Source organism: Nicotiana sylvestris, chromosome 9, assembly GCF_000393655.2.
Source record: "Nicotiana sylvestris chromosome 9, ASM39365v2, whole genome shotgun sequence".
NCBI classification, from domain to species: Eukaryota; Viridiplantae; Streptophyta; class Magnoliopsida; order Solanales; family Solanaceae; genus Nicotiana; species Nicotiana sylvestris.
In genome coordinates this window covers 116999632-117023749 of record NC_091065.1, presented here as the reverse complement: position 1 = coordinate 117023749, position 24118 = coordinate 116999632, and the positions used below count along the sequence as shown (strand labels likewise).

The 24118-nt window shown below is 38.6% G+C and overlaps 1 protein-coding gene across 2 annotated transcripts; it reads left to right on the top strand.

Moving 5' to 3' along the window:
* Positions 1-14600: 14600 nt before the first annotated feature.
* LOC104245664 (protein DETOXIFICATION 43) lies at positions 14601-23917 on the top strand. 2 transcript variants are annotated; one of them, XM_009801303.2, is made up of 14 exons: positions 14601-14707; positions 19900-20026; positions 20156-20277; positions 20698-20979; positions 21110-21291; positions 21536-21671; positions 21830-21926; positions 22013-22113; positions 22457-22620; positions 22740-22811; positions 22891-23007; positions 23110-23205; positions 23313-23434; positions 23616-23917. In XM_009801303.2, exons 2-14 carry the CDS (start codon positions 19950-19952, stop codon positions 23683-23685), a joined length of 1638 nt encoding a protein of 545 aa, XP_009799605.1. In that variant the 5' UTR covers positions 14601-14707; positions 19900-19949; the 3' UTR covers positions 23686-23917. The 2 variants fall into 2 exon arrangements, with proteins under 2 accessions (XP_009799605.1, XP_009799604.1); XM_009801302.2 differs by lacking the exon at positions 14601-14707 and adding an exon at positions 19626-19725.
* Positions 23918-24118: the final 201 nt, after the last annotated feature.

Sequence of the window (24118 nt, the reverse complement as noted above, 5' to 3'; positions counted from 1 at the left end):
ATGCTACATTTCGCCAACCCTGCATACATGGTCAATAGCGGAAACACCTTGAGCGTATATGGCGAAAATTGTGCTGGGCAAACTTGGTAGAATCTACAGAATTCTTCCGCTAAGGGGAAGAGAGGAAGAGTATAGCCGATCATAAAAGGGTACTCATAGAAAGCGCAGTACCCAGGTTTGTGGACGTCCACATAATCTCTCCCCACCGGAACTACTTCTATATGAGCAGGAATGTCATACTTTACATGAAGGGCATCAATATGGACCTTATCCATCTTAGAAAATACGGGGTTCGGGTAGGAGGGGGATCTTTGAGGAAGTCACTCCGGGATAAGGGGTGTTTGGGTAGTAACTCCTCCACCGTAGAAGGGTTGTCACCCTCTTCTACCACCATATCTCCGCCGTCAGAAGGAGGCACCGTGGACAACGGGGTGGTTTCAGGAATCTCTTCACGAGAACGATGAGACCTCGGCATGATATTGTTCAAAGGAATATCAACACAAAAGGATGAAGGAAAAAGAAGCTTCAGGTGAGGAACGAAAAGAGAAACAGAAGGATATGAGAGCAAATGAGGAAGATTGAAAGAGGTTAACAAGAGAGAAATGGCTAAAGTTTTTCGGAAAATCAAATCCTTTACCTATTTATAGGGTTGGGTGGCGCCGGAATCGAGGCGGCAGGTCCCAAAGCAGCACAAGAATTGAAGCATCAAGTTGTTAGTACCTGCCTCAAAAACCTGCGTAATGATGACGCACGTAAAGCTGACATCACTCCCTGGTAAAGTGTATCACTCGGTGTTTTGCTGAACATGATGACCATCTCCCGTTGGCCACGTCGTAATGTTTCAATAGGTCAAATTTCTCCAAAAGAATGCATGAAGTCCGCTCATCGAGGACGTATCCGGTTGCAACCCCCAACGAGTGGAGGGACTAACTGTATGTGTCCAAATTTGACCGACAACGAGTACGACAAACGACCGGGTATCTTCGAGCCGACGTCCCGAGGGAGACGACCTTAGGGAAAAAGAAGAAACTGTACGACCCCTGCAGTAGAGTAAACCAATTAGGGGACGTTAAGAATATTCCGTCGAATATTCCTTGTATTTTGTTTCTGACAAAAGAGAAGAGTTTCTCTCTAGTATATAAGGGAGACAAAAAATCTTGTAATGGGGCATCGATACTCTGGGAAACTTACCATTCTTGAATGAAAAGAAACTTAACAACCATCTTCTCTTTATCTATTATTATTCATTCTAGAGATTATTATCTTCAGTTAGGATTTACTCATTTATCTTCGATTGATTTGTTCAAAAGGGTTTCAACATTTTTTGAGTCAAACAATTTACACGAAGAAAAAAACCAAATGGCTAGTCTCGGCTCGCATATAAGACTCTTCAAATGCTGGATTGGTTGTTAAAATCCATAGCCCACGCCAGTTTGGCAGTTTCTAACTTTCAGAAAGTCTAGTATATTATAAGTACTTTGTCAACTGTTTGTTTAGGTAATTCTACGAAGCGCTTTAATTAGTCCGAGTTTGGATAATATTTTGTTAAATTTATAGGGGGGAAGAAAGAGTACTATTTAATTTGTTGTTGAAGTTAAAAGAAAAAAATAGTAATTTAATATTGCATTTGGGCATGAAAATTCACTTGAATAGTAATTCGGTGAGTAGGAATTACTATTTCACTTAAAAATACTCCTAGAACCAATAATTTAATATTATAGTATAATATTTTAAATACTGAAAGTTTATGTTTACCCTCAAAATCGGATAACAATTAAATTTGTAAGTGATTTTAAGGATTCGTGGATTAAATTGACGCAAAGCAATAAATCAAATTGCAATTGAAATAAACAATGATAAGTAGAGTCAAACCCCAAGAATTGATCAGTTACAGCCTTGGGGGAGGGGGGGTGAGCCACCCTTGAACAGAACGCACTTCAATCAGTATCAAGACACAATTGAATAAGAGCTTAAAGAGAAAATAACAGTATATTGCTTCTGAATGCGTGTTACAATGTGTTTTACAAGTAATCAGATCCCCTTTATATAGTAGGGGAATCCTATATTAGGTACAATACTATAAAAGGTAAAAATCCCTTGATTAACTGATTGCTAATCTCACGTCGATATATGCCGAGATCTTCGCCGTGATATTCGCCGGTCACGGATATCACGGCCTTCTGTTGGCCGATCTTGGCAACCTAAGAACGTTCTTCGAAGTTGAACAAGGCCAGGACCGATCCCTAATCACGACCCTAATATCCTCGAAGGCGGGCGTTATTGTCCAAACTCAAAATTGATAAGATCCCCACCTCGGTCTAGGCCCCCTATTACCATCTCTCAAGTTTGACTTATCATGTTGGAGATCGGGATGTACTTCGATATCGGTTTTACCCGTATACAGATAGTCCTCTCATTTTCCAGAAAGTATACAATAAGAAACGATATGAGCTTCCGATTGTCACTTCGATATCCCGCATCAGAAACGACAAAATGAACAAAATGTCTCGTCAGTCACGTCTGAATAACATTAAATGCTTGTCAGTTTCCGGTCAGCCACTCCAGAATGCAAACCTTTGTTTGAAAACTATAAATACCCCATTCTTCATTCATTTAAACTTTACATCCAAACCTTCTACCCTTAATCCTTAGAAATCTCTATATTTTCTAACACTTGTATTCTGATTATTTGAGATCTTTGTGAGAACCATCAAATGTACTCTTTCAACTTAGGGTTGTGCACTGATCTAATCGGATCTGATTTAGCATATTTCGAATTTAGATTTCGGATTTCAAATTCTAGAAAATGCAATTTGAATCCGATCCGAATTATATCGGATCAGATTGGATTTTAAAGTTTGGATCGGATCGGATTTCGGATTGTATTATTATGCCTCAGAGTTGCAAACTAATATGTATATTTTCTTTGTAAAAGAGGCAATACATTAAGAAAAATTCATGTTTATGCAATTATGAGAGTACTATGGCGCCAATATAGCTAAATCTAGCAATTGTAAAGGCAATAACTTGCAGGAAGATGTAAAGGAAGTACTGACTATCCAAAATTAAAGTGTAGTATTTACATATTGCTTAATAATTTTGGATTTCGGATCGAATCGGATTAAAATATGCCAATCCGAATCCGATCCGAAATCCAAAATTTTAATAAACACAATCCAAAATCCGATCCAATCGGAAATTCAAAATCCGAAATTGAATGGATCGGTTCGGATTTTGGATATCCGATCCGAATGAACAGCGCTACTTCAACTTTCTCTTTTTCCTCTTTTCCCCTCCATTTTAAAAGAAAATGGCAAAAACTTCAAAGACAGTTCCCCAAAAAGAAACTCTTTCTACGTCGCGACCAGCTGTTGAGGAAACCGTTCCTCCGTGTACTGATGTCGAGGAACTAGTAGCGGAACCCCTCTGAGCACGTTCATACCTGGTGGATGCTCGGTAACTGCTGATTTCAAGGTTGAATAACCTCCCTCTATACCCGGCCGGTGCGAAAAGGTCTCGAGATATATATGCTCGATCACTGAAGAAATCATCCCCACGGACAAAAAGGATTGCAACTGGGTTGAAAATCACGGGGTGGTTCTCGGACGCGACAAAGATATCACCACCCACATCGAGGGATACATAAGTGTTTACACTTATCCCTTTACGCTCGGCCCATTGGATCCGGTTATCATCCACTTCCGTAAAAGATACAAGGTATGTCTCGGTCAAACTCACCCCTCATTCTAGAGGATCGTAATCCCTTTCCGATTCTTCGTGAGCAAGATCGATGGATGCTTGTTCACCGCCAACCACCTCATGCGCCTATACAGTCCCCATCTCTTTCAGAGGGGACTGATCAATCTCTAGTAAAGCTCCATTCTTGAGCATCGATGAAGATCGGGATCGAGGTTGGCTAGGCCGTTTTGTTCGAGTGAGGACCTCGGACCTGATCCCAGTTGATTTCATGTTGTTCCCCGAGAAGTGAAACATAAAACGTAAGTAAAATTTCATTTTCAAATTTTATTTTACTCTTTTTTTCTTCCTTCTTATCGGTGCTTAGTGGTGGTGTAGTTGTCGCTCGGTCCCGAATGCAGTCCCTCGACTCAAGGAGTGGGTCGATGGCATCGTGTTACAAAGGTCATATTCTGAGCGCATATGGCACGAACTTTTAAAAGGCCGGTGGGAGGCTCGTTCTCATAGTGATAATCCTCTCACGAGTGAGTAAAACTTGGTTTCTTTTGTGTCGCCAAGTTCTTGCTTGTTTGTTTCCCTTTGCAGGTTTATCCAATGACGTCATACTGAGGCCTCCATCTAGTGACGAGGATTGCCCCGCCGAGTTCCCAGCTTCGAGATAGGGTGATGAGAACAAAAGGAAAAGGGTTGTGAATTCTCCAAACTCAGAAAAGAAAAAAACCAAGGAGAAGGCTGGTGTGCAAATCTAAAGAAAGCACCGGCGCCCGAGTGCCATCATCGGACTCTCTCCACCGATTGAGAGATGAATCCGAAGAAGAAGAAGAAGAAAAAGCCTCTGAACTAGTGGCCCGCGTGGGGTCGCATTTCAAGGGATAAGAGGCCTCTGAATCAAAGAGAGGCGAAACTAAATTGCCTCAATTTAGGGAGGCCGATGATGAGGCCGTAACCGAACTAGAGAGATGCGAGGTCGTTTTCCCTCAAGTTAGGGAGGGCGATGAGGAAGCCATGGCCAGGGCTTCCGGGCAGTGGTCAATGCCCTAAAGGATGCACTCGGTATGATAGACATCTCTGAGTCACCTTCGTTTACTGAGTCCATGTTTAACGATACTCAAATGGTTAAAGAGCGCCCTAACGAGGGGGCCCAGGGAGCAGAAAACCCCCTTCGCGGTTTTTTTGATGGTGTTAATTTTTCCCCCACGGAGGATGTCACCGGATTGGGTGACTTAGAGTTTCCCATCTCCGAGCATGGATCCTGACCGGAAGCGATCGATTATCATCTCCATTCCGGAGGATGCCCCGGGTCCTCTCTGCCCTCGTAGGGGTGGCCAGTTACCTTCGGTGCTTGGTGACCGAGGAAGACCAAGCCAAGATAAACGAGGTAGAAGCGCCTGCCTGTTCAACTTCGGGCAGAGATGGACGTGGTAAAGGCCGAGGCCGAAGATTGGAAAAGCAAAATGGACCGTTTGGCCTCGAAAAAGGAAACTACCCGGGAGCAATTGGCTTCGGCTGAGGTCCAGCTTCAGGCATCAAAGGAAAATGTCGTGGTACAGGCCAAAAAGATTGAGGAGCTCTAGTCTCAGCTAAGTTCAGCCGTCTTCGATAGAGAAAATCTGGCCAAGGAGCTTGAAACGGCCAAGTCGGTGGCCGAGGTGGTTAAAATCGATGCCGATGAGATGGTGTCCCAATATAAGGTCGATGTCGAGGCAGCCCAGATTCGAGCAAAGGATATCATCGAGCACACGAAGCAGAAATCTCGAAGGGAAGCCCTCGAGGAAATCTATGCTCAGGGTTTCGACTTATCGGATAAGATTGAGAGTGCCAAGGAGCTCAAAACCAAGGCCAAGAAGTTGGCTTATTCCGAGGATGATGAAGACTTCGAGGGTTTGAGCGGATCCGAGAGTGGAGGAAACCCCGAAGGTGATGAGGCGGCCCCCAGCGAATACTAGGCGACTTAGGCTCTTTACAGATGTTTTTGCTTCTTTTTGCCTTTTGTATTACTTTTTTGTTGAGGCCATTTCGCCTTTGTAAAAATTTGCATCGGGGCTATTTGGCCCTTGTAAAAGTTTTTTTTGATATATATATATATAAGGCTTTCCATTCAACAACATTTGAATTTTCCTTTGCTTTATTATATTTGCAAATATTGAAATGCCTTAGCATGAAATAGTTAGGTTACGTTCAAAGGTTCGAACAAGCCTTGCCTTTAACATTATTTTGTTTTAAGGCATCGTGGGGGTTCGGTGTGACCGGAAATTTTTCCCCAAAGTACTTATACTTTTTTGGATTAAAGTTTTCTGAGGGTAGCCTTTAGAACCGGTTAAGAAATTTTAAGGCCTTGTTGTTTTTGTTACGGATCTCGGACGTCTCCGAGCCATTTTAATATGGTCGTAACCTTTTCAGTTCGGGTGTTACCCAGTGGGCTCGTTATCCCGAGTTATCCGGGCTTGCCTAAGATAACAGTCCCTGAGCGGGGATGGCTATAGCCTTTAAAGTTTGAGCGTTGCCTAATAGATCTTATGCCCCCGGGCTTCAATAGTCCGGGCCATCCGAGTTTATCTTTGGACGGTAGTCCCCGAATGGGAGTGATCATTTGAACTCAGATTAAGGCCGCTCTTGAGCTCGATACCTTTAGGGGATTGGGTGTGGGAAATTCCTTAAAAAATGGAAAAATAAAAAACTTTAATGGAAAAGATATTTATCCGTAAGGTAGAGACTTCTTCTTATTTTTGTGCATAATAGTTACATATATGTAGAAGCTTTGTGTCAGGGCTCGAGCAGTCTATATGGGCACGATTCATTTGACTGTTTGACCCTTACAGTAAATCCTATCAATCGAGCCAAGACCATTCAATCACAAAGTCTCTTATCCTTGTTAAAGTCGTTATCTGAAGGTAATGCCCCAGTGTCCGAGGTTGATCATAGAGAAACCTCGGATACTGTTGATGTGATCTTTAACACCGACTTATGACCGGCCTTTGATTCTAAGTTAGCACGATCCACTGTTACCTAATTAAAAACCTTGCTAGAAAATCCACCCAAGATAAAACCAGTTCAAGGAAAAAAGAGTGCAACGCGAGCTTTCAGGCCTAAAAATTATACCGTTCCTTGTTGGTTACCTGCAAGTGTTAGTTCAAAAATAAATAAAAAGGAATGAATGGGGTCGTACCTTAGCAGTAGTATCGCTTCAAGTGAGTTACGTTCTAGTTATTCGGTAGTTGTTCACCGTTCATTGCCCTCGAGTTTATACGATCCTTTTCTGGTGACCCCGATAATTTGATATGGCTCTTCCCAGTTTGTCCCCAGCTTCCCCTCCTTCAAATTTTGGGTGCTTAGTGTGACCTTCTTTAAAACCAAGTCCTAGACATTAAAATTTTGAAGGTTGGATCTTCGATTGTAATACCTCTCGATTCGCTGCTTTTGGGCGGCCAATCCAAAATGGTAGCTTCATGCCATGTATCTAATAGCTCCAAGATGGTATTCATGGACTCATCATTCAATTCCTTGGTTGCATATCGGAATCTGCCACTTGGTTCCCTGACTTCGACTGGTATTAGAGCTTCGGCGCCGTAAACCAGTGAGAAAAGGGTGGCCTCGGTACTGGACTTCGAGGTCGTGCGGTACGCCCACAGGACTTCAGGCAGGATTTCCTTCTATTTTCCTTTAGCGACGGTCAACCTCTTTTTGAGGTTTTGGAATATGATTTTGTTAGTCGATTTTGCTTGTCCGTTCCCACTAGGGTGATAGGGTGTTGATAGGATCCTTTTGATCTTATGGTCTTTGAGAACTTGATCACTTTGTTGCCGATGAATTATTTCCTGCTATCGCACACGGTCTCTACCGGCATTCCAAACCGACATATGATGTGTTCCCAAATGAAATCGATGACTTCCTTTACCCTGACTTTCTCGTATGTCTGGGCTTCCACCCACTTAGAAAAATAGTCAGTCATAAATAATATAAATCGAGCCTTACCAGGTGCCCATGAAAGGGGGCCAACAATTTTCAATCCCTACTTCATGAACGTCCATGGTGACAAAACCAAATGCAGCAGCTCTCTGAGTTAATATATCATCGGAGCATGTCTTTGACATTCATCACATTTTCGTAACACCTCCTTCGCGTCTTTTTCCATATCGATCCAGTACTAGTCGACTCTGATTATTTTTTGAACCAATGATTCGGCGTCTAAATGATTATTGTAGGTGCCCTCATGAATTTCCCTTAGAACGTATTCGGTATCTCTTGGTCCTAGACATATTGCTAGTGGACCATTGAACGTTCTTCTGAACAAGGTTTTGTCTTCAGACAAGCTGAATTGGGTTGCCTTCGTACGCTGGGCCCTCGATTCCTTTCGATCCGAGGGTAGTTTTTCGATCTTCAGATATTCTATATATTTGTTTCTCCCGTCCCTTGTCAACCTTGTGGAGTTTATCTCGATGTCGCCCTCTTCCACTACCTATCTCATAAGTTGCACTATTGCTCTCGAGTTGAGGTCGCCATCCTCGGCCAATGACCCTAAGTTAGAAAAGGCACCGGCCTCACTATTTTGATCCCGAGGTACGTGTTGCAATGTCCACTTTTTGAACCAATGTAATGTCACCTGCAACTTGTCCAAGTACCTTTGAATCCATTCTTCTCTGACCTCGAATGTCCCATTAACTTGGTTCACCACGAGGAAGGGGTCGCACTTAGCTTTGATCACCTCCAGCCCCAAGCTTTTGGCTAGTTCGAGACCTGCAATCATGACCTCATATTCGGCCTCGTTGTTAGTCAATTTCACAGTCCTAATAGATTGTCTAACTATATTGCCTGTTGGTGGTTTTAATACAATGCCAAGTCTGGACCCTTTTGCGTTCGAGGCACCGCCCGTAAAGAGGGTCCAAATCCCCAAAGTCGTCCTTGAGTTTACCAACAACTCTTTTTCAACTTCGGGTATTAGGTCAGCCACGAAATTTGCCAAAATCTGAGATTTAATGGCTGTCCGGGGTCGATATTCAATATCGTACCCGCTGATTTCCACGACCCATTTGGCCAAACACTCCGAGAGCTCGGGTTTATGCATTATATTTTGCAATGGGTAAGTAGTCACAACACATATAGTATGACACTGAAAATATGGTTTCAGGTTCCTAGAGGCACTTAGCAAGGCGAGTGCCAATTTTTCTAGGTGAGGGTATCTAGTTTCGGCCTCACCTAGAGTCCTGCTAACATAGTAAATTAGAAATTGCGTACCTTGCTCTTTTCGGACTAGGACTCCATTTACCGCTATCTCCAATACTGACAAGTATAGGTATAGTTGTTCGTCTGTCTACGGCATGTGAAGCAGCGGTGGGCTCGACAGATACCGTTTGAACTCCTTCAAGGCCCGTTGGCACTCTGGGGTCCATGAAAAGTTATTCTTCTTTTTCAGCAGTGAGAAGAATCGGTGGCTTTTATCAGAGGACCTCAAGATGAATCTCCCCAGGGCGGCTATGCATCTGGTTAATCGTTGAATGGCCTTTACATTGTCCACAACCGTGATATATTCGATGGTTTTAATTTTGTTGGGCTTGATCTCGATTCCTCGGTTGGATACCATGAAATCGAGGAACTTACCTAATCCGACTCCAAACACACATTTCTCTGGGTTCAGCTTCATATTATACTTCTTCAATATGCTGAAGGTTTCCTGTAATGGTTTTAAGTGGTCCTCTGCTCGCAAGGACTTAACCAACATATCGTCAATATAAACCTCCATTGATTTTCTTATTTGTTCCTTGAACATCTGGTTAACTAGGCGTTGATAAGTAGCACCGGCGTTTTTTAGTCTGAATGGCATCACGTTATAACAATATGTGTTGTATTTAGTGATGAAGGAAGTTTTCGCCTCATCATCCAGGTTCATCCATATTTGGTTGTACCCGGAGTAGGCTTCAAGAAACTGAGGATTTCGTGGTTGGCCGTGGCATCGATCATGCGATCGATACTAGGCAAAGGGAAGAAATTCTTGGGACATGCCTTATTCAAATCCTTATAGTTTACACACATTCTTAATTTATTCCATTTTTTAGGGACTACCACTATGTTTGCTAACCAATCTGGGTATTTAACCTCCCGAATGAGCCCTATTTTAAGGAGTTTAGATACCTCGTCCTTGATGAAAACATGTTTGACCTCGGACTGGGGTCTCCTCTTCTGCTTGACCGGGTAAAATTTCGGGTCCAGGCTTAGCTTGTGAATGGTTATCTCCGGCGAGATCCCTGTCATATTAAGGTAGGACCAAGCAAAACAATCTATGTGTGATATAAGTAATTGAATGAGTTTTTTCCGGAGCTCGAGACTTAACCTCGTGCCCAGGTATACCTTTCGATTGGGTAGATGCTCGATCAATATGACCTATTTTAGCTTCTCGACTGTCGATTTAGTGGTGTTGGAATCATCGGGGGGCTATAAAAGACCTGAGAACCCTGTAGTCATCGTCTTCATCAGTTCCCTATTTCTCCGAATGGGCTGCTATCGGTAATTGTTAGTTAGCTTCTAGCTTTGTGGCCGAACTTGGCCCTTTTGTCGTTACAAGTGTGGATATAGGAATCGCCACTTCGACAGCAAACATTTCTTTTGCAGCTAGCTGCTCTCCATAGATCATTTTAACCCCTCCCGGTGTTGGGATTAACACTTGGTGCAAAGTCGAGGGCATTGCCCTCATGTTGTGGCTCCATGCTCTCCTGAACAGAGTGTTTTACCTCACGTCTCCTTCGATCACATAAAACTTGGTTTCCTAGATGGTCCCGGTGGCATTCCCTGGCAATATTATCTCCCTCTTAGTGGTTTCACATGCCATGTTGAATCCATCTAGAACTCGGACTGCGGCCACAATTTGATTCTGTAGTCCGAGTTGTTCTACAACCCTTGATCGGATGATGTTAGCTGAGCTACCTGGATCAATTAACACACGCTTAACTCGAAATTTATTTATGAGTACAGATATTACCAGTGCATCATTGTAGGGCTGCACTATCCCTCCTGCGTCCTCGTCATTGAAAGACAAGGTCCCTTCATGTATGTAATCTCGAGTACATTTTTCCCTTGTGATGGATACCCTGGTGCATTTCAACATCGGCCCTTGAGGGATATCGACCCCATCGATGATCATGTTAATGACATGCTGAGATTACTTCTTGTTCGACCTATTTATTAGAATCCTTATTCCTGAAATGGTTCTTAGCTCGGTCGCTTAGGAATTTTCGAAGGTGCCCGTTGTTGAATAGCCGGGTTACTTCCTCTCTCAATTGTCAGTAATCTTCTGTTTTGTGGCTATGAGTGCCATGGTATTTACACATCTGGTTAGGATCCCTTTGGGCTGGATCGGATTGTAAAGGTCGAGGCAATTTGGTGTCTTTGATGCATCCGATAGATGATACAATGGCGGCCGCATCGACGTTAATGTTATATTATGCTAACCTTGGTGCTTCCTTAGACCTATAAACTGTTCTTGCTCATGAGTCCCCGGTTGTTCCGACCTCTATCACTTTTCCTTTCACTTCGCATAGAATTCCGCACGGATTCACTACTTCTTCGACCTCCACTATAAGGCTGATATCAATCCTTGTTTGACCTCGATTCATGGTTGATATCTCTCTTGACTTTGTCGAGGGGTCTAACGGGATAAACGGGCCCCGAAGGGGCCCCAAGTTGGTCATCTTCAACTCTGATTTTTGATTGATACCAGTTATGCTCGTCGGCCCAAGTAACAGCCGAATATTCTATTAGATTTTGCTTCAACTCTTGTGAAGCCACCGAGCTTCGAACATTGAGTCCCCTGGGTGAAAGCTTGAATGGCCCAATCATCAGCGACCGGTGGCAGGTCCATCTGTTCCATTTGAAATCGGGACACAAACTCTCTGAGCATCTCACTATCCTTTTGTCTTACTTTGAAAAGGTCCGACTTCCTAGTCTCGACCTTGATAGCACCGGCGTGTGCTTTAACGAAAGAGCCTGCAAGTATAACAAATAAGTAAATAGAATTAGGAGGTAAGTTGTGATACCATATCATATCTCCCTTTGACAAGGTCTCTCCGAATTTCTTCAACAGGAAAAACTCGATCTCATCATCCTCTAAGTCGTCCCCATTGATGGCACATGTGTAGGAGGTAACAGGCTTGTTTGGGTCGATCGTTCCATTGTACTTAGGAATCTCGGACATGCAGAATTTTTTAGGGATCGGCTTTGGAGCCGCACTCGAGGGGAAAGGTTTTTGCACAAACTTCTTGGAATCCAGGCCTTTTAGTATCGGCAGCACTTCGGGGATTTGGTCAACCCTGGAATTGTAGGTTTTTAACTTTTTGTCATTTGCTTCGATTTTCTTCTTCCCTGATTCTATCCGTTTTGTCAGCTCCTCGAGCATTTTTATGATCTCAGGATTAGTCCCTGATTCATTTCCGCTCGACCTCTCTGTGACTGGTTCGTCCCTGCGGGTGACTTTTCGGGATGGATCGGGTTCAATTCTGCTCGGTGCGCGGCTTTGATTCTGTAGCTGAGCTATTGCTGTTTGTTGAGCCTGTAACATTTCGAAGATCATCCGTAAATTTATCCCATCCCCTCCATTATTTTGAGTGTTTTGTGCTTCCGATCGAGCTCCACCACGGATGTTATTCTCGGGGTCGGTAGGCAAATTTGTGTCGATAGCCACATGTGAGTTAGCTTCCAACGGGTCCGCGGCTGGAATTCCGATGGGATCAACGGGCGGCACCTCGTTACCGGGCGCTATGTTGTTATTTTCATCGTGGTGAACAGACTCATTGTTAATCAAGTAGGGGTGCTAATTGTGAGTTTGACATTTTGAGCATTAACCTGAAATTAGAGGCACTTCAAAGAATAAGTATGAAGTAGTGTGTGTTATAGAAATTTGTATCAAATAAACACTATTATCCTTAGCCCCACGGTGGGCGCCAAACTGTTTACCCTCAAAATCGGATAACAATTGAATTTGTAAGTGGTTTTAAAGATACGTGGATTAAATTGACACAAAGCGATAAATCAAATTGCAATTGAAATAAATAATGATAAAGTAGAGTCAAGCCACAAGAATTGATCAGTTATAGCCTTGGGGGATGATCCACCCTTGAACAGAATGCACTTCGATGAGTGTCAAGACACAGTTAAATAAGAGCTTAAAGAGAAAATAACAGTATGTTGCTTCTGAATGCGTGTTACAATATGCTTTACAAGTAAGCCCATGTATATAGTAGGGGTGTCCTTTATTATGTACAATTCTATAAAAGGTAAAAATCCCCTAATTAACTGATTGTTGATCTCACGTTGATATATGCCGAGATCTCCGCCGTGATATTCGGTCGGTCACGGATATCACGAACTTCTGTTGGCCGAGCTTTGCTACCTGACAACGTTCTTCGAAGTTGACAAGGCCAGGACTGATCCCTAATTACGACTCTGATATCCTCGAGGGCGATCGTTATGGTCCGAACTCAAAATTCATAAGATCCCTACCTCATATTAGGCTCCCTATTACCATCTCTCGAGCTTGGCTTATCATGTCGAAGACCAGGATGTACGTCGAGACCTATTTTACCTGTATATAGTTTAGTTTTTGAAATATTGAGATAGTCCCTGATTTCCTAGTTTATATCCTGATCTCTTATCACAAAAATAGTTATTCCACTTTATTATAAATCATGTGAATGAAATAATATCAAGCAAAAAACCTAGCTTTTGTAACTGCTACGGGTTCGGCTAATTTGCTTGCATTATCTTGTATTAATATTTAAAAAAATATTAAATATATCTAAATATTTAATCATGAACCGAGTAACTAAAACGAATTATGAGTTGCATAACAAATTCAGAACTCATAAACTTCAAATCTTGACACCGTCCAAAATTAAAATTTCAAAACTATTAAACAAACTTCGCTTCCAATAAACACTTTTGAAATAATTCGGCCACTTAGGGGTGTTAATAGATATTTAAAAACTGACTAAATCGTACCGTACCGTACAGAACTGATTTTTAGGTTCTTTTAATAAAATCATAGGTTTTTATATAAATCTATAATTGCACCGATAATTAGGGTAGGTTTTTTATTTTATGAAAATAATCAAAAAAAATCGAACCGTACCGAATAAATTTATAATATGAAAAATATATTTATATATTAAGTTTAAAAATAGTAAAGTATTAATTTTTTTCCTAGGCCTTGGAATTATAAAACGGTTACGAGCCAATAAGTAATTAAACTCAAAATCCTAAGTCTCAAACCTATTATGCTACTCCTATTGAAATTAAATTATTTCCAGCATTTCACTAGCAAGACAAAGGGTATTGTAGCGATTATGAGTAGCAAACTATAATATATTGAATATGTTTCCTTTCGTATGATTTAGATTTATATTTTTGAATGTTTAATCTTCTATAGACTTTATTCTTGAGTCTCAGCTTCGTTAATATCTTTCCACTCATGTAATTTATATTTTTATTATGTTTGCTTAGTTTCTTTTACGTTGTTGTGGAATAGTTGATGGAACTATACTCTAGTCATCTTTCATGTTTTCTTAATTCATCACCTTTTAAACTATAAAAATGTCTAGAGAGTTTTGCTAAGTCCTATTAAAGTACGTATGTTATTGCATTCTACTTCTACTGGTGACTTTTACATGACATTTAAAAAAATTACCGAATCGTACTGATTCCGACTAGAAACTGATATGATTGAGACGATTTCGAAAAGTCTAATTTTGATTATACATAATAGAATAATCAAAAAACTGGTATGATATAAATTTTATAAAATAACTGGTCGAATCAAACCGTGGTGCCACTTATGATGCATTATCATGTAATCCATACATATCCTCTATGTGGTGCCACTTTCCCTCTCCCTCTATATATATCCTCTATAAATAGAAAACCAAATGAAAATAAAGTGTCAGCAAAACAGAGAAGCCGGTGGAGTAGAAGAGAGCCAGCTCGCTTGTCTGACAATTGCAATCATTTGTACTTTCACTTCCAAAGAAAGGTATGTCCAAAATTCTTACTCCATCAACTTCTATTTCTCTTTGTTATACTTTAATTAGTTGATGATTACAAGGAGTAATAAGCTACTGTTAATATGACCTTCCTATCTCTATTTCTTGCCTTCTTCTTTCTTCCCCAACTCTCCATTCTTTTGAAGAATTTGTAGGTATTTCCAGTTTTGCTGCCATTTTCTTTTCTTTTCTATTTGTCTTGTGTTTCGTGGTATATTTGGTTATATCCTCATGCATTACCTTGTTACCCCCGCATGAAGCATTATCATAATTCATGCATTTACACCAAAGATTCTTGTCAGGAATTCAAAAAGTGTAATCGCATACATACAAGGTCCGGTAAAGAGTCACAACCCAAGGGAGTATGATGTAGGCAGTCTACCCTAATTCAAACATTAATGGCTGATTTCAAGGCTTGAATCCGTGACAATAGATCACACGAATACGACTTTATTGTTGCTCCAAGGTTCCCGCTATGATTAGGAATTCAATATTTACGAACTTAAATGTCTCAATGGGGACATTAGGCAATTTCAAACTTAAAGATAGAGGAGAAAGAAGATTCAAATTCACTTCTAAAATCCTACAAATAATATAGTCCCAACGAAGGTGATGAGTTATTTTCTGTGGCTTTGTTACTCGAGAAAAAAGAAGTGGCTATAAACAAAAAGATAGAAGTGACTAGTGCATGATGATGAGGAAAGTTATAGTTTCATTAATATTAATATAGACTAAGTTCAAACAACGTACTGCATTATCATTTTTTGCCGCACTTTGGAAAGTTGGGTCTTTCTTACTTTCTTTGTTTCTTCTTTTTCCTTTTCTTTTAGTTAGTTGATTGTATACTTTGAACAATATTAGAATGCCACTATGTAATTCTTTCGTGTCCGCCATGCACTTTTGCAGTTTTATTTTTTGGTTAACAATAGCGTGAGGCATCCTTTTCGAGATAACAATTCTAGTGTACAACACTCTATTGTCTCCACCAAATGATATGACACAAAGTTCAAACTTCAAAGAATGATGTAAACAAAGTAAATCCTACACTTTAATGGAATTACTCCTATTGGTTAACAATTTGGACATATTTCCTAATATTTCGAATTGGTTCACTCTTTATTCTTTCTTTTCTGGTTTTACATCCGATTTTCAGTACCTATATATATTAGGATTCAAACTAATTCATATCTTGCTGTGTAAAGCCAATTAAAGTAAAAATATTCCCCAAATATTAATTAGTAACTTAATTTTGCTGGTTCTTCTTCAAAAGCAACAGAGGTAGTTAATATAATTAAAGAACCATTGATGAACCCGCCCACAATCTAATAGTTATTGCTTGTAGTTGTAGCTAATATTGTTCTTATTTTACATATTTAAGTTACCTAATAATATTGTTCTTAAAATATTAACTACGGAGTATTAGATTACTGGTTGATACTTACTAAGAAATTTTGTAGGTAATTACCTAATAAGTAAGCTGATTATGTAAATTTTTCTTATACTGTTATGCTTATAACTTAAACTCTACTTACTAGCATTTTCTGTCTCATGGTTGATCGTTTGTAAGCTCTTACTGTTTTAGACCAATATTGTCCTAGACATCTGTCTAATTTCCAATCAGAGTATTGTAAGCTCTTAGGGATATTTAGTTCGAAAATAAGTTATACATAAATTATTAATGCTGGATTAGGGAGTAATATAAATTAATAATACATAGATTATTTTGTTTGTTTGTTTTGTGTTTGGTTCATTGTACTAGATGAATGTACAAGATATTATTTAAAATATTTATTTATTTTTAAAACTAAAAGACTATGAGTTTACAATATCCTTGGATACTTTACTTTCATAGGCTTCTAGGGGAAAAAGTGAGGATACTTCTATCCTTTTGTTGTTCTGTTCATGTATATAAGTTATATATGGATTAGTTATTCCATAGTAATAATGGTATAAATTATACCAAAATTGGTGTACATGAGAATGAAAATATAAACCAAATATGGAAAATGACTAAACGAACTCCCTTACACCATGATTATTTCTTCCTGTACACCATACCAAACGACCCCTTACTGTTTTTGGATTATCAAAAGTTAGTGGCTTGCTGTTTTGGACATTTAACTTGTGTGTATGATATATAAGTGAAGTTAAAGGTACATATAAGTGATTAGTCACATGATATATAAGTGAAGTTATAGGTACATATATCAGTGGATTATATTACTAAATAATTAGTCGGTGGAGCTAATTATAGTTAATAATTAATGATATCTGTGTTGCATTGGTTAGAGAAGCTTCCTCTGTTCCAACAAAGCACTATGGAGTAATTAATGATATTTGGTTTTTGTTTTGTTTTTCCTAAATAGTTTTGTAACACAACTCAAGCAGTTGTGATATATAGAAAGAGTACTTATACTTGCCGGACGTCGAATGAGTACAATTTTAAAGATAAATATCTCTTGCATTTTTATTTAGAAACCAACAAAAACCTAACTGCACTACTTCTGTTATGACACAAAGAAACAAAATATGATTCAGTGACATGTCATCAGATATGAGATTCAAATTCAGAAACCAAACACTTCTGTCTCCTGACAGAAATTTGGACCTCGTGCTTCATTTTTGGCCTCAATGGTAATTACCTTTTCGATTGGTTACTCGCACGGAATGTTTCCACGAACCAAATCTTTGTTCCTAAATAATCACCATTTGCACTAACCTTGTCCCGATTCAAGTCCGTAGCGCATATTGTCCGCTTTGGCCCAACAGACCTCACGGGTTTGTTCCTTGGGCAACACCAGTTCGAGCCCAAAAAACATGCGCATCATGTGAACTTATGTTATGTCTTATAAAACTTTCTCCTCTCCCATTCTGATGTAGGATTTGCTTAAGGTGACATGTGCACTCCTTCTTCAAAAACTTGCCAGCCTAAAAGCCTGTCAGTCTTGTTCGACCCGTCCTAGTCGACCCGCCATCTGTCATGGGCGTCACATTTTGGGTTTTATCAGTTCTGAGTAACTAAAACTTTAAGCATGTGTTTATTCTGTGGAAGTTAGCTTCTTCCTTTTTCTTTATCTCGCGTATTGGCCAATAAAAGTGCTACTTTCGGAAAACAAGAGATTCATGCATTTCTCTAAATTTAAGGTTGATTAATAGAATATGTTGACGGGAACCTGAAGCAAAGGTTAAAGGAAAATTCAAGAAAAATTTCGAGATCTTCAAGTGAATTGTTGTAGCACTTTTTATCGTAAAGAGAGAAAAAGAAATCAGTTCTACGTAAACATGTCAAGATAGCACCAGTGTTTGAACTTAAGTCGCACAAACATTTACATATCCTAGGACAAATAGTACATGCTACCTAAGGGAGCCTTTAACTAGACAAGAAACACCACGTACGTCTTGGTACATATTAAAGAGACGAACATAGTATTTTTATTTAAAAGGTTAGAACTCATAAAGCGAAAGTTATACATATGAAGTGCCTAAAAGTAGAGATTAAACCAGCATGTTTGGAACTTAATATTAAATAAATAGTACTCTTGCTTTTCGAATAGAAACTCATCATGACAACATGTCTTCATAAACAATTTTGCATTTGTGTGATGCTATATATATCTTTAGTCAAAATGCTTTTGGACTCCAACATTGGATACAGGGATATGGATTCAAAAACGATATTCATAATATAGTTTGTAATTTCCATGATCTTTCCTTTCGAATTATTTTCTTTTGAATCAAAATGATTAACTTTTATACGATCAATAATTTGTAGTTAGCGTCAGAGGCGGAGTTAGGATTTCAAGTTTATGGGTTCGGGAGTCTAATCGTTTTAAGTTAGTGAATTATAAATTAATAATTTATACATGTTTAATGAATTTTTTAAGACAAATACAAAGTTCGAATCAAAATACTAGTTTCAGTTAAATCTGATCCAGGCACTCTAGCTCCGCCCCGGTCGGAGTTGTCACTAGTTATCTTGAATCCAAAAGGCTTATTCAGAGTCGGCACACATGGACAGACACGCGTGAATCTCTAATCTCTATGTTGGTTTTCTTCTGTGTGTTCTTTTTATAATAAAGAATATGAATAAAAAAGTACTACTTCAAAGGACTGATATGGTTGGGTTTGACTATAGGTCTATGATGACCCTATTCTCTTGCAATTAATTTTGTAATGCTATTAATGTTACGTTGTTACCAGGGGAATTTGAACTGAGGCAGGTTCATTCCTGCCTACCTTCTTCTTTGTCTATTTTCTAGTATTTTTTCATTATTTCTCTGCTTTTAACAAAATAAAAAGTTAAAATAATCTTACTAAGAATATTTAATATTAGAATGATAGGGATGCAAATGGAGCGTTATGGTTGTAATCTTATTAAGCTTTGTGATTCACATTCTAAGACATTATATCCACACACAAAAATTACTCATCCTAACTTTGATAATTTAAAAATATACTCAAAATTTAGTAAAGTATAGATTTTAGAATACTCTCATATTATATTGCTTGGTGAACAAAATAACATAACCTTTTATGGCCAAATTTAGAGAAAATGCGGTTTACCAGACATTCTTATTAGGGAGTTTTATGAAGAAACCTAAAAATATTTTACTAGTTGAAATTATCTGCTTCTTCAGTAAGAAAGGCTACAAACTTTAGCCTGTGTTTTCTTTTCTTTTTGTCTCTTCACGCAAACTCTTTTGGCTTTTTATAGCAAAAAGATGCTCAGGTTTCCGAACTTTGATAAATAAATGAATAAGGAAACTCAGCGAGCAATAAAACAAAAAAAATTAAGTAATTTAAATTTTGACAGCTTGGCCCAAAAAAAAATGAATAAGGAGAAACCACGTGTATTCATGAACTAAGCAGGCTAGCTTCGTGCATGCCTTTTGCTTTAAATTAACTTCATTTTCTCATTTCGTACTCACTTCCAGTTTCATTCAATTCATTTTCCTCTTTTTGAAACTTCGAAAGATCAGTCTGTAAATTCATTGGTTTCACCCCTCAGGTTCTTGTTATTCATTTTATGTTTTCATTTCTATCCTCGTGAAGAAGTAGCATGCATACGATACATACTTGAAATTTTTATTCTCCATTCTTGCACCAGTTTTGCTGTGCAATCACATTCTCGGTTCTCATTTTTTTTAAAACATAACATCTTTCTATTTTTGATGATTTTTAGGCGCATTAGCTAACGAGTTTTGCTCGAAAAGTCATCAAAATCAGGGAGTCATGGCTGAAGGTGGCAATGTAGCTTGTACTGAGAGAAAATGGAAGATACCACTCTTTGTTTTCTTTGAAGATATTAGGTACGTACCTTTTTAGAAATGTTTTTTCTACTTTTTATTTTGGTTACTTTGCTAGACATTCAGTTTTCTCAAACATATCGGATTAATGGGGTATCGCTCTAATCACTTATGTAATTTTTTGGTGTCCAGGCATGTGTTCAAATTCGACGATCTTGGCATGGAAATCCTAAGTATTGCGTTCCCTGCAGCGCTAGCATTAGCTGCTGATCCCATTGCTTCTCTCATTGATACTGCATTCATTGGTCATTTAGGTATAGACGTAACCTTAATCAATATCTCATTTTTGCTGGATTCTTGTAAAAATATATCTGAATGCAAGCAATAGGATTTTGGCATTCAAAAGCTTTACTTGACAAAAAAACGTGTTAATTTAGTCCTGAAAATAGGCTAGATACAAGTAGTTCAAGCCGAGGAAGACTCTATTTTGTCCATCATTGCAGAAAAATTATGTCTTTTACATCAAATACAAAATGCATAATATATCTACAATGCTATTTTGTTATTGATCAGTTTTCCACTTAGCATCAAAGGTGGTTTGCTTTTTTCTGTTTTATCTTTTTGCTTCCTTATAACAAAATTTTCTTTTATAACACAACTCTTTGAATGCTGGTATCTCATTAACAAAAAAAAAAAAAACATTGCTCCAAATAAATATTGGCTTTTCATCTCAGGTTCGGTGGAAATCGCAGCAGTAGGAGTATCAATAGCCATATTCAATCAAGCCTCTAAAGTCACAATATTCCCTTTAGTTAACATAACAACTTCTTTCGTTGCTGAGGAAGACACTGTTAGAAGAATTAACGAAAAAGCAGCAATCGCAGACTTAGAGAAAGGTTCAGAAGAGAAGAATGATACAAAACTGCCATTAACTGATGATACTGACCATGAGAAGCTGGAAAAATGTGCATCCACAAAAGTTGAAACCAAAGATTCCGCACCAGCACCAGCAGCAGGTATACCTTACGTGTTTAACTTTTACACTATCAGATCACTTAAAAGATAACTAATGAAAATGCCATGTCAGATATACATAAGCCCAGAGATTTTAGTTTACCGGCCTGAAATGATTGTTTACCTTTACAGAATTCAAGACAACAGCATGCAAGTCTCCTGATAATCAAAGTAAAGGCAAAGTCAAACGTGTGAAGCGACATATTCCATCTGCTTCAACTGCAATTCTTATGGGCTGCATTCTTGGCCTTTTGCAAACAATCTTCCTTATATTTCTCGCAAAACCAATTCTAAGCTTAATGGGTGTGAAATCTGTAAGTATTAACAATCAATCATCATCACTTTACATTAGAGCATAGAAGCTGTGATCCATATCAGCAAGAAAAGAATTGTGACACCATCTCATATAAACGCTTTAGCTGTCAGAGAGAACACAATTTAATTACTTAATTATATTATGTCTCAACATTGTGCTCATTGGTTTCTAGCTCCTTGATCAAATCCAGTGTCATATATCTAGAAAGAGTAACAAGTTCTTACCTCACCAATTATATATAGGGATCTGCTATGCTTTCCCCAGCAAAGAAGTATTTAACACTGAGAGCACTTGGTGCTCCTGCAGTCCTCCTTTCTTTGGCTATGCAAGGCGTTTTCCGTGGTTTCAAGGATACAAGAACTCCTTTATATGCTACTGGTAATTAGTTGCAGTTATTTCGTTGCCTCTTTTTATGTATTACTACAATATTTATTCTGTCATTGAACCGATAGCTACTTGAACTACACCAAAGGAAAGATAAGATGATCGATCTAACTCTTATCGTTATTTTTTTTTTTTTTTTTGTGGTCTATCAGTTGCTGGAGATTTGACAAATATAGTTTTGGACCCGATCTTTATTTTTGTTTTCCGTTGGGGTGTTAGTGGTGCTGCCATCGCTCATGTTCTTTCTCAGTAAGTCCTTTTATCAGAAACTAATTAACAGACATTGTCATTCACACAGCTTCTAACATCACAGTACTGTGTTATGGTTCATTTAGGTACTTGATATCAATTATTCTCCTATGCAAATTGATGACAGAAGTGGAGTTATTACCTCCAAGTGCAAAAGATCTGCAGTTCAGCAAATTTCTCAAGAATGGTAAGTAAATGATTGTATACTAGTAAAAAAATCATAAAAAGCTACAGTTTAGATTAGGTACAGTTGCACAAAAATTTGATATTTAGTACTCCATCAATTTAAATCAGATGAAGGTGATCATGTAAGACAAGGCATGTGCTCATTTGTTTGCTTACAAATACTCTATACGAGACATGGCATATAGTACTATCAATTAATTCTCAATCGTAGATGCATATGTATTCTTAATATACTGAAACGACCACCATTATTAGTATCAAATCAATAACGACTCACACAAGCCTTTTGAGCATCGCATACTTTAAGCTGCTGAACTTTGCTTTAATTTTGTTTGCAATTGCAGGATTTTGGTTACTAGCAAGGGTGATAGCTGTAACATTTTGTGTGACTTTGGCTGCATCATTGGCTGCACGTCTAGGCGCAACACAGATGGCTGCATTTCAAGTGTGCTTACAGATTTGGTTAACATCATCCCTACTTGCTGATGGATTGGCTGTAGCAGGACAGGTAAGACACCACCCAAATTTTTCCAACAATAGAAATGAAAGAAGTATATTTACAAGATATGGTAACACCAATAAACAATAAAAGTTGCTCTCTGATTACTACGATATCTTCTTTTCTAGGCAATCCTTGCTAGTTCTTTTGCTGAGAAAGACTACCAGAAGGCAAAGGCTGCAGGAGTTCGAGTCCTACAGGTAATATTTAATACTAGTAATCTTAAATCAACTTTCAAACTGAGTTCCAGCCAATACTGATAGAGTTTTCATTATGCAGATGGGATTTGTGTTGGGATTGGGACTTGCTTTGGTTGTTGGTATTGGTCTATATTTTGGTTCAGGAGTCTTTTCAAAGGACAAAAATGTTATCCGTCTCATAACCATTGCCATCCCGGTATACATTCAATAAATAGTAGTACTATATGTTTGTTTCAATTTGTTCTTCTTTTGTTTCACTATCTTTAACTGTTCTTTTTACCTTGTGCTCCTTCGCCAGTTTGTCGCTGGTACACAACCAATCAACTCATTGGCGTTTGTTTTAGATGGTGTCAACTTTGGAGCAAATGATTTTGCATACTCAGCATATTCCATGGTTAGCTTATACAACTACTAGTAATATCTATTACAATATTGGAGCAAAAAGAGTTGAATAACTTTGAATTTATTCAGCAAACCAGTAATGTATCTTCTTTTTTGCAGGTTTTGGTTGGTGCACTAACAGTAACATGTGAGTTTGTCCTTTCCAAAAGCAATGGTTACATTGGAATATGGATTGCTTTAACCATATTCATGGCCCTGCGTACCATTGCCGGTTTATGGAGGTAACTTATCGTCTCTCTGCTGCATGAGAATTTTTTCTTGATTAAGTTACGACATAACCACAACAACTAGTACTACGACGAGGCCTCAATTCCAAGCAAGTTGGGATCGTCTATATGAAATCATTCATAATGTGCACTTTTCATTAACATTTTTTTGCTTCTATTTGGTCTACTTTTACAGGATGGGGACAGGAACAGGACCCTGGTGTTTCCTGCGGATTCCATCATCGTCATCAGAAGCAAAATCATAGAGTTCCTAGCACTTCTGTGGCTATTTATATCATACATTTTCCATCTTTCATTTCCTTTGTACTTCTCCCTTCTTTTTTCTTTTGCTTTTGTTGTTCTTGGTGATGCGTACAGGGTGGAAATTGTACACACTTTCTACTCATATGTTTGTATAATAGTCTGACTTCAGTGTCATTATCATAAGATTTTGTAGCTATATGCAGATATATACATCTTTGCATACGTAAACTTTAATTGCTTTTATATTAGCTAGTGCCATATCTTCATGACATAATGTTGTACGTTTAGGCCACAGATTTTGGATTTTGATGACTTTCTAATTCGTGGCTGGATCTAATAAATTTTAGAATTCTCTTGGTGCCATTGTTGGATAAATTTGAGTTTATTCTAAAACTTATTTTGTACTTGTTTGCCTAGAAGGATAATTTTAGCTAG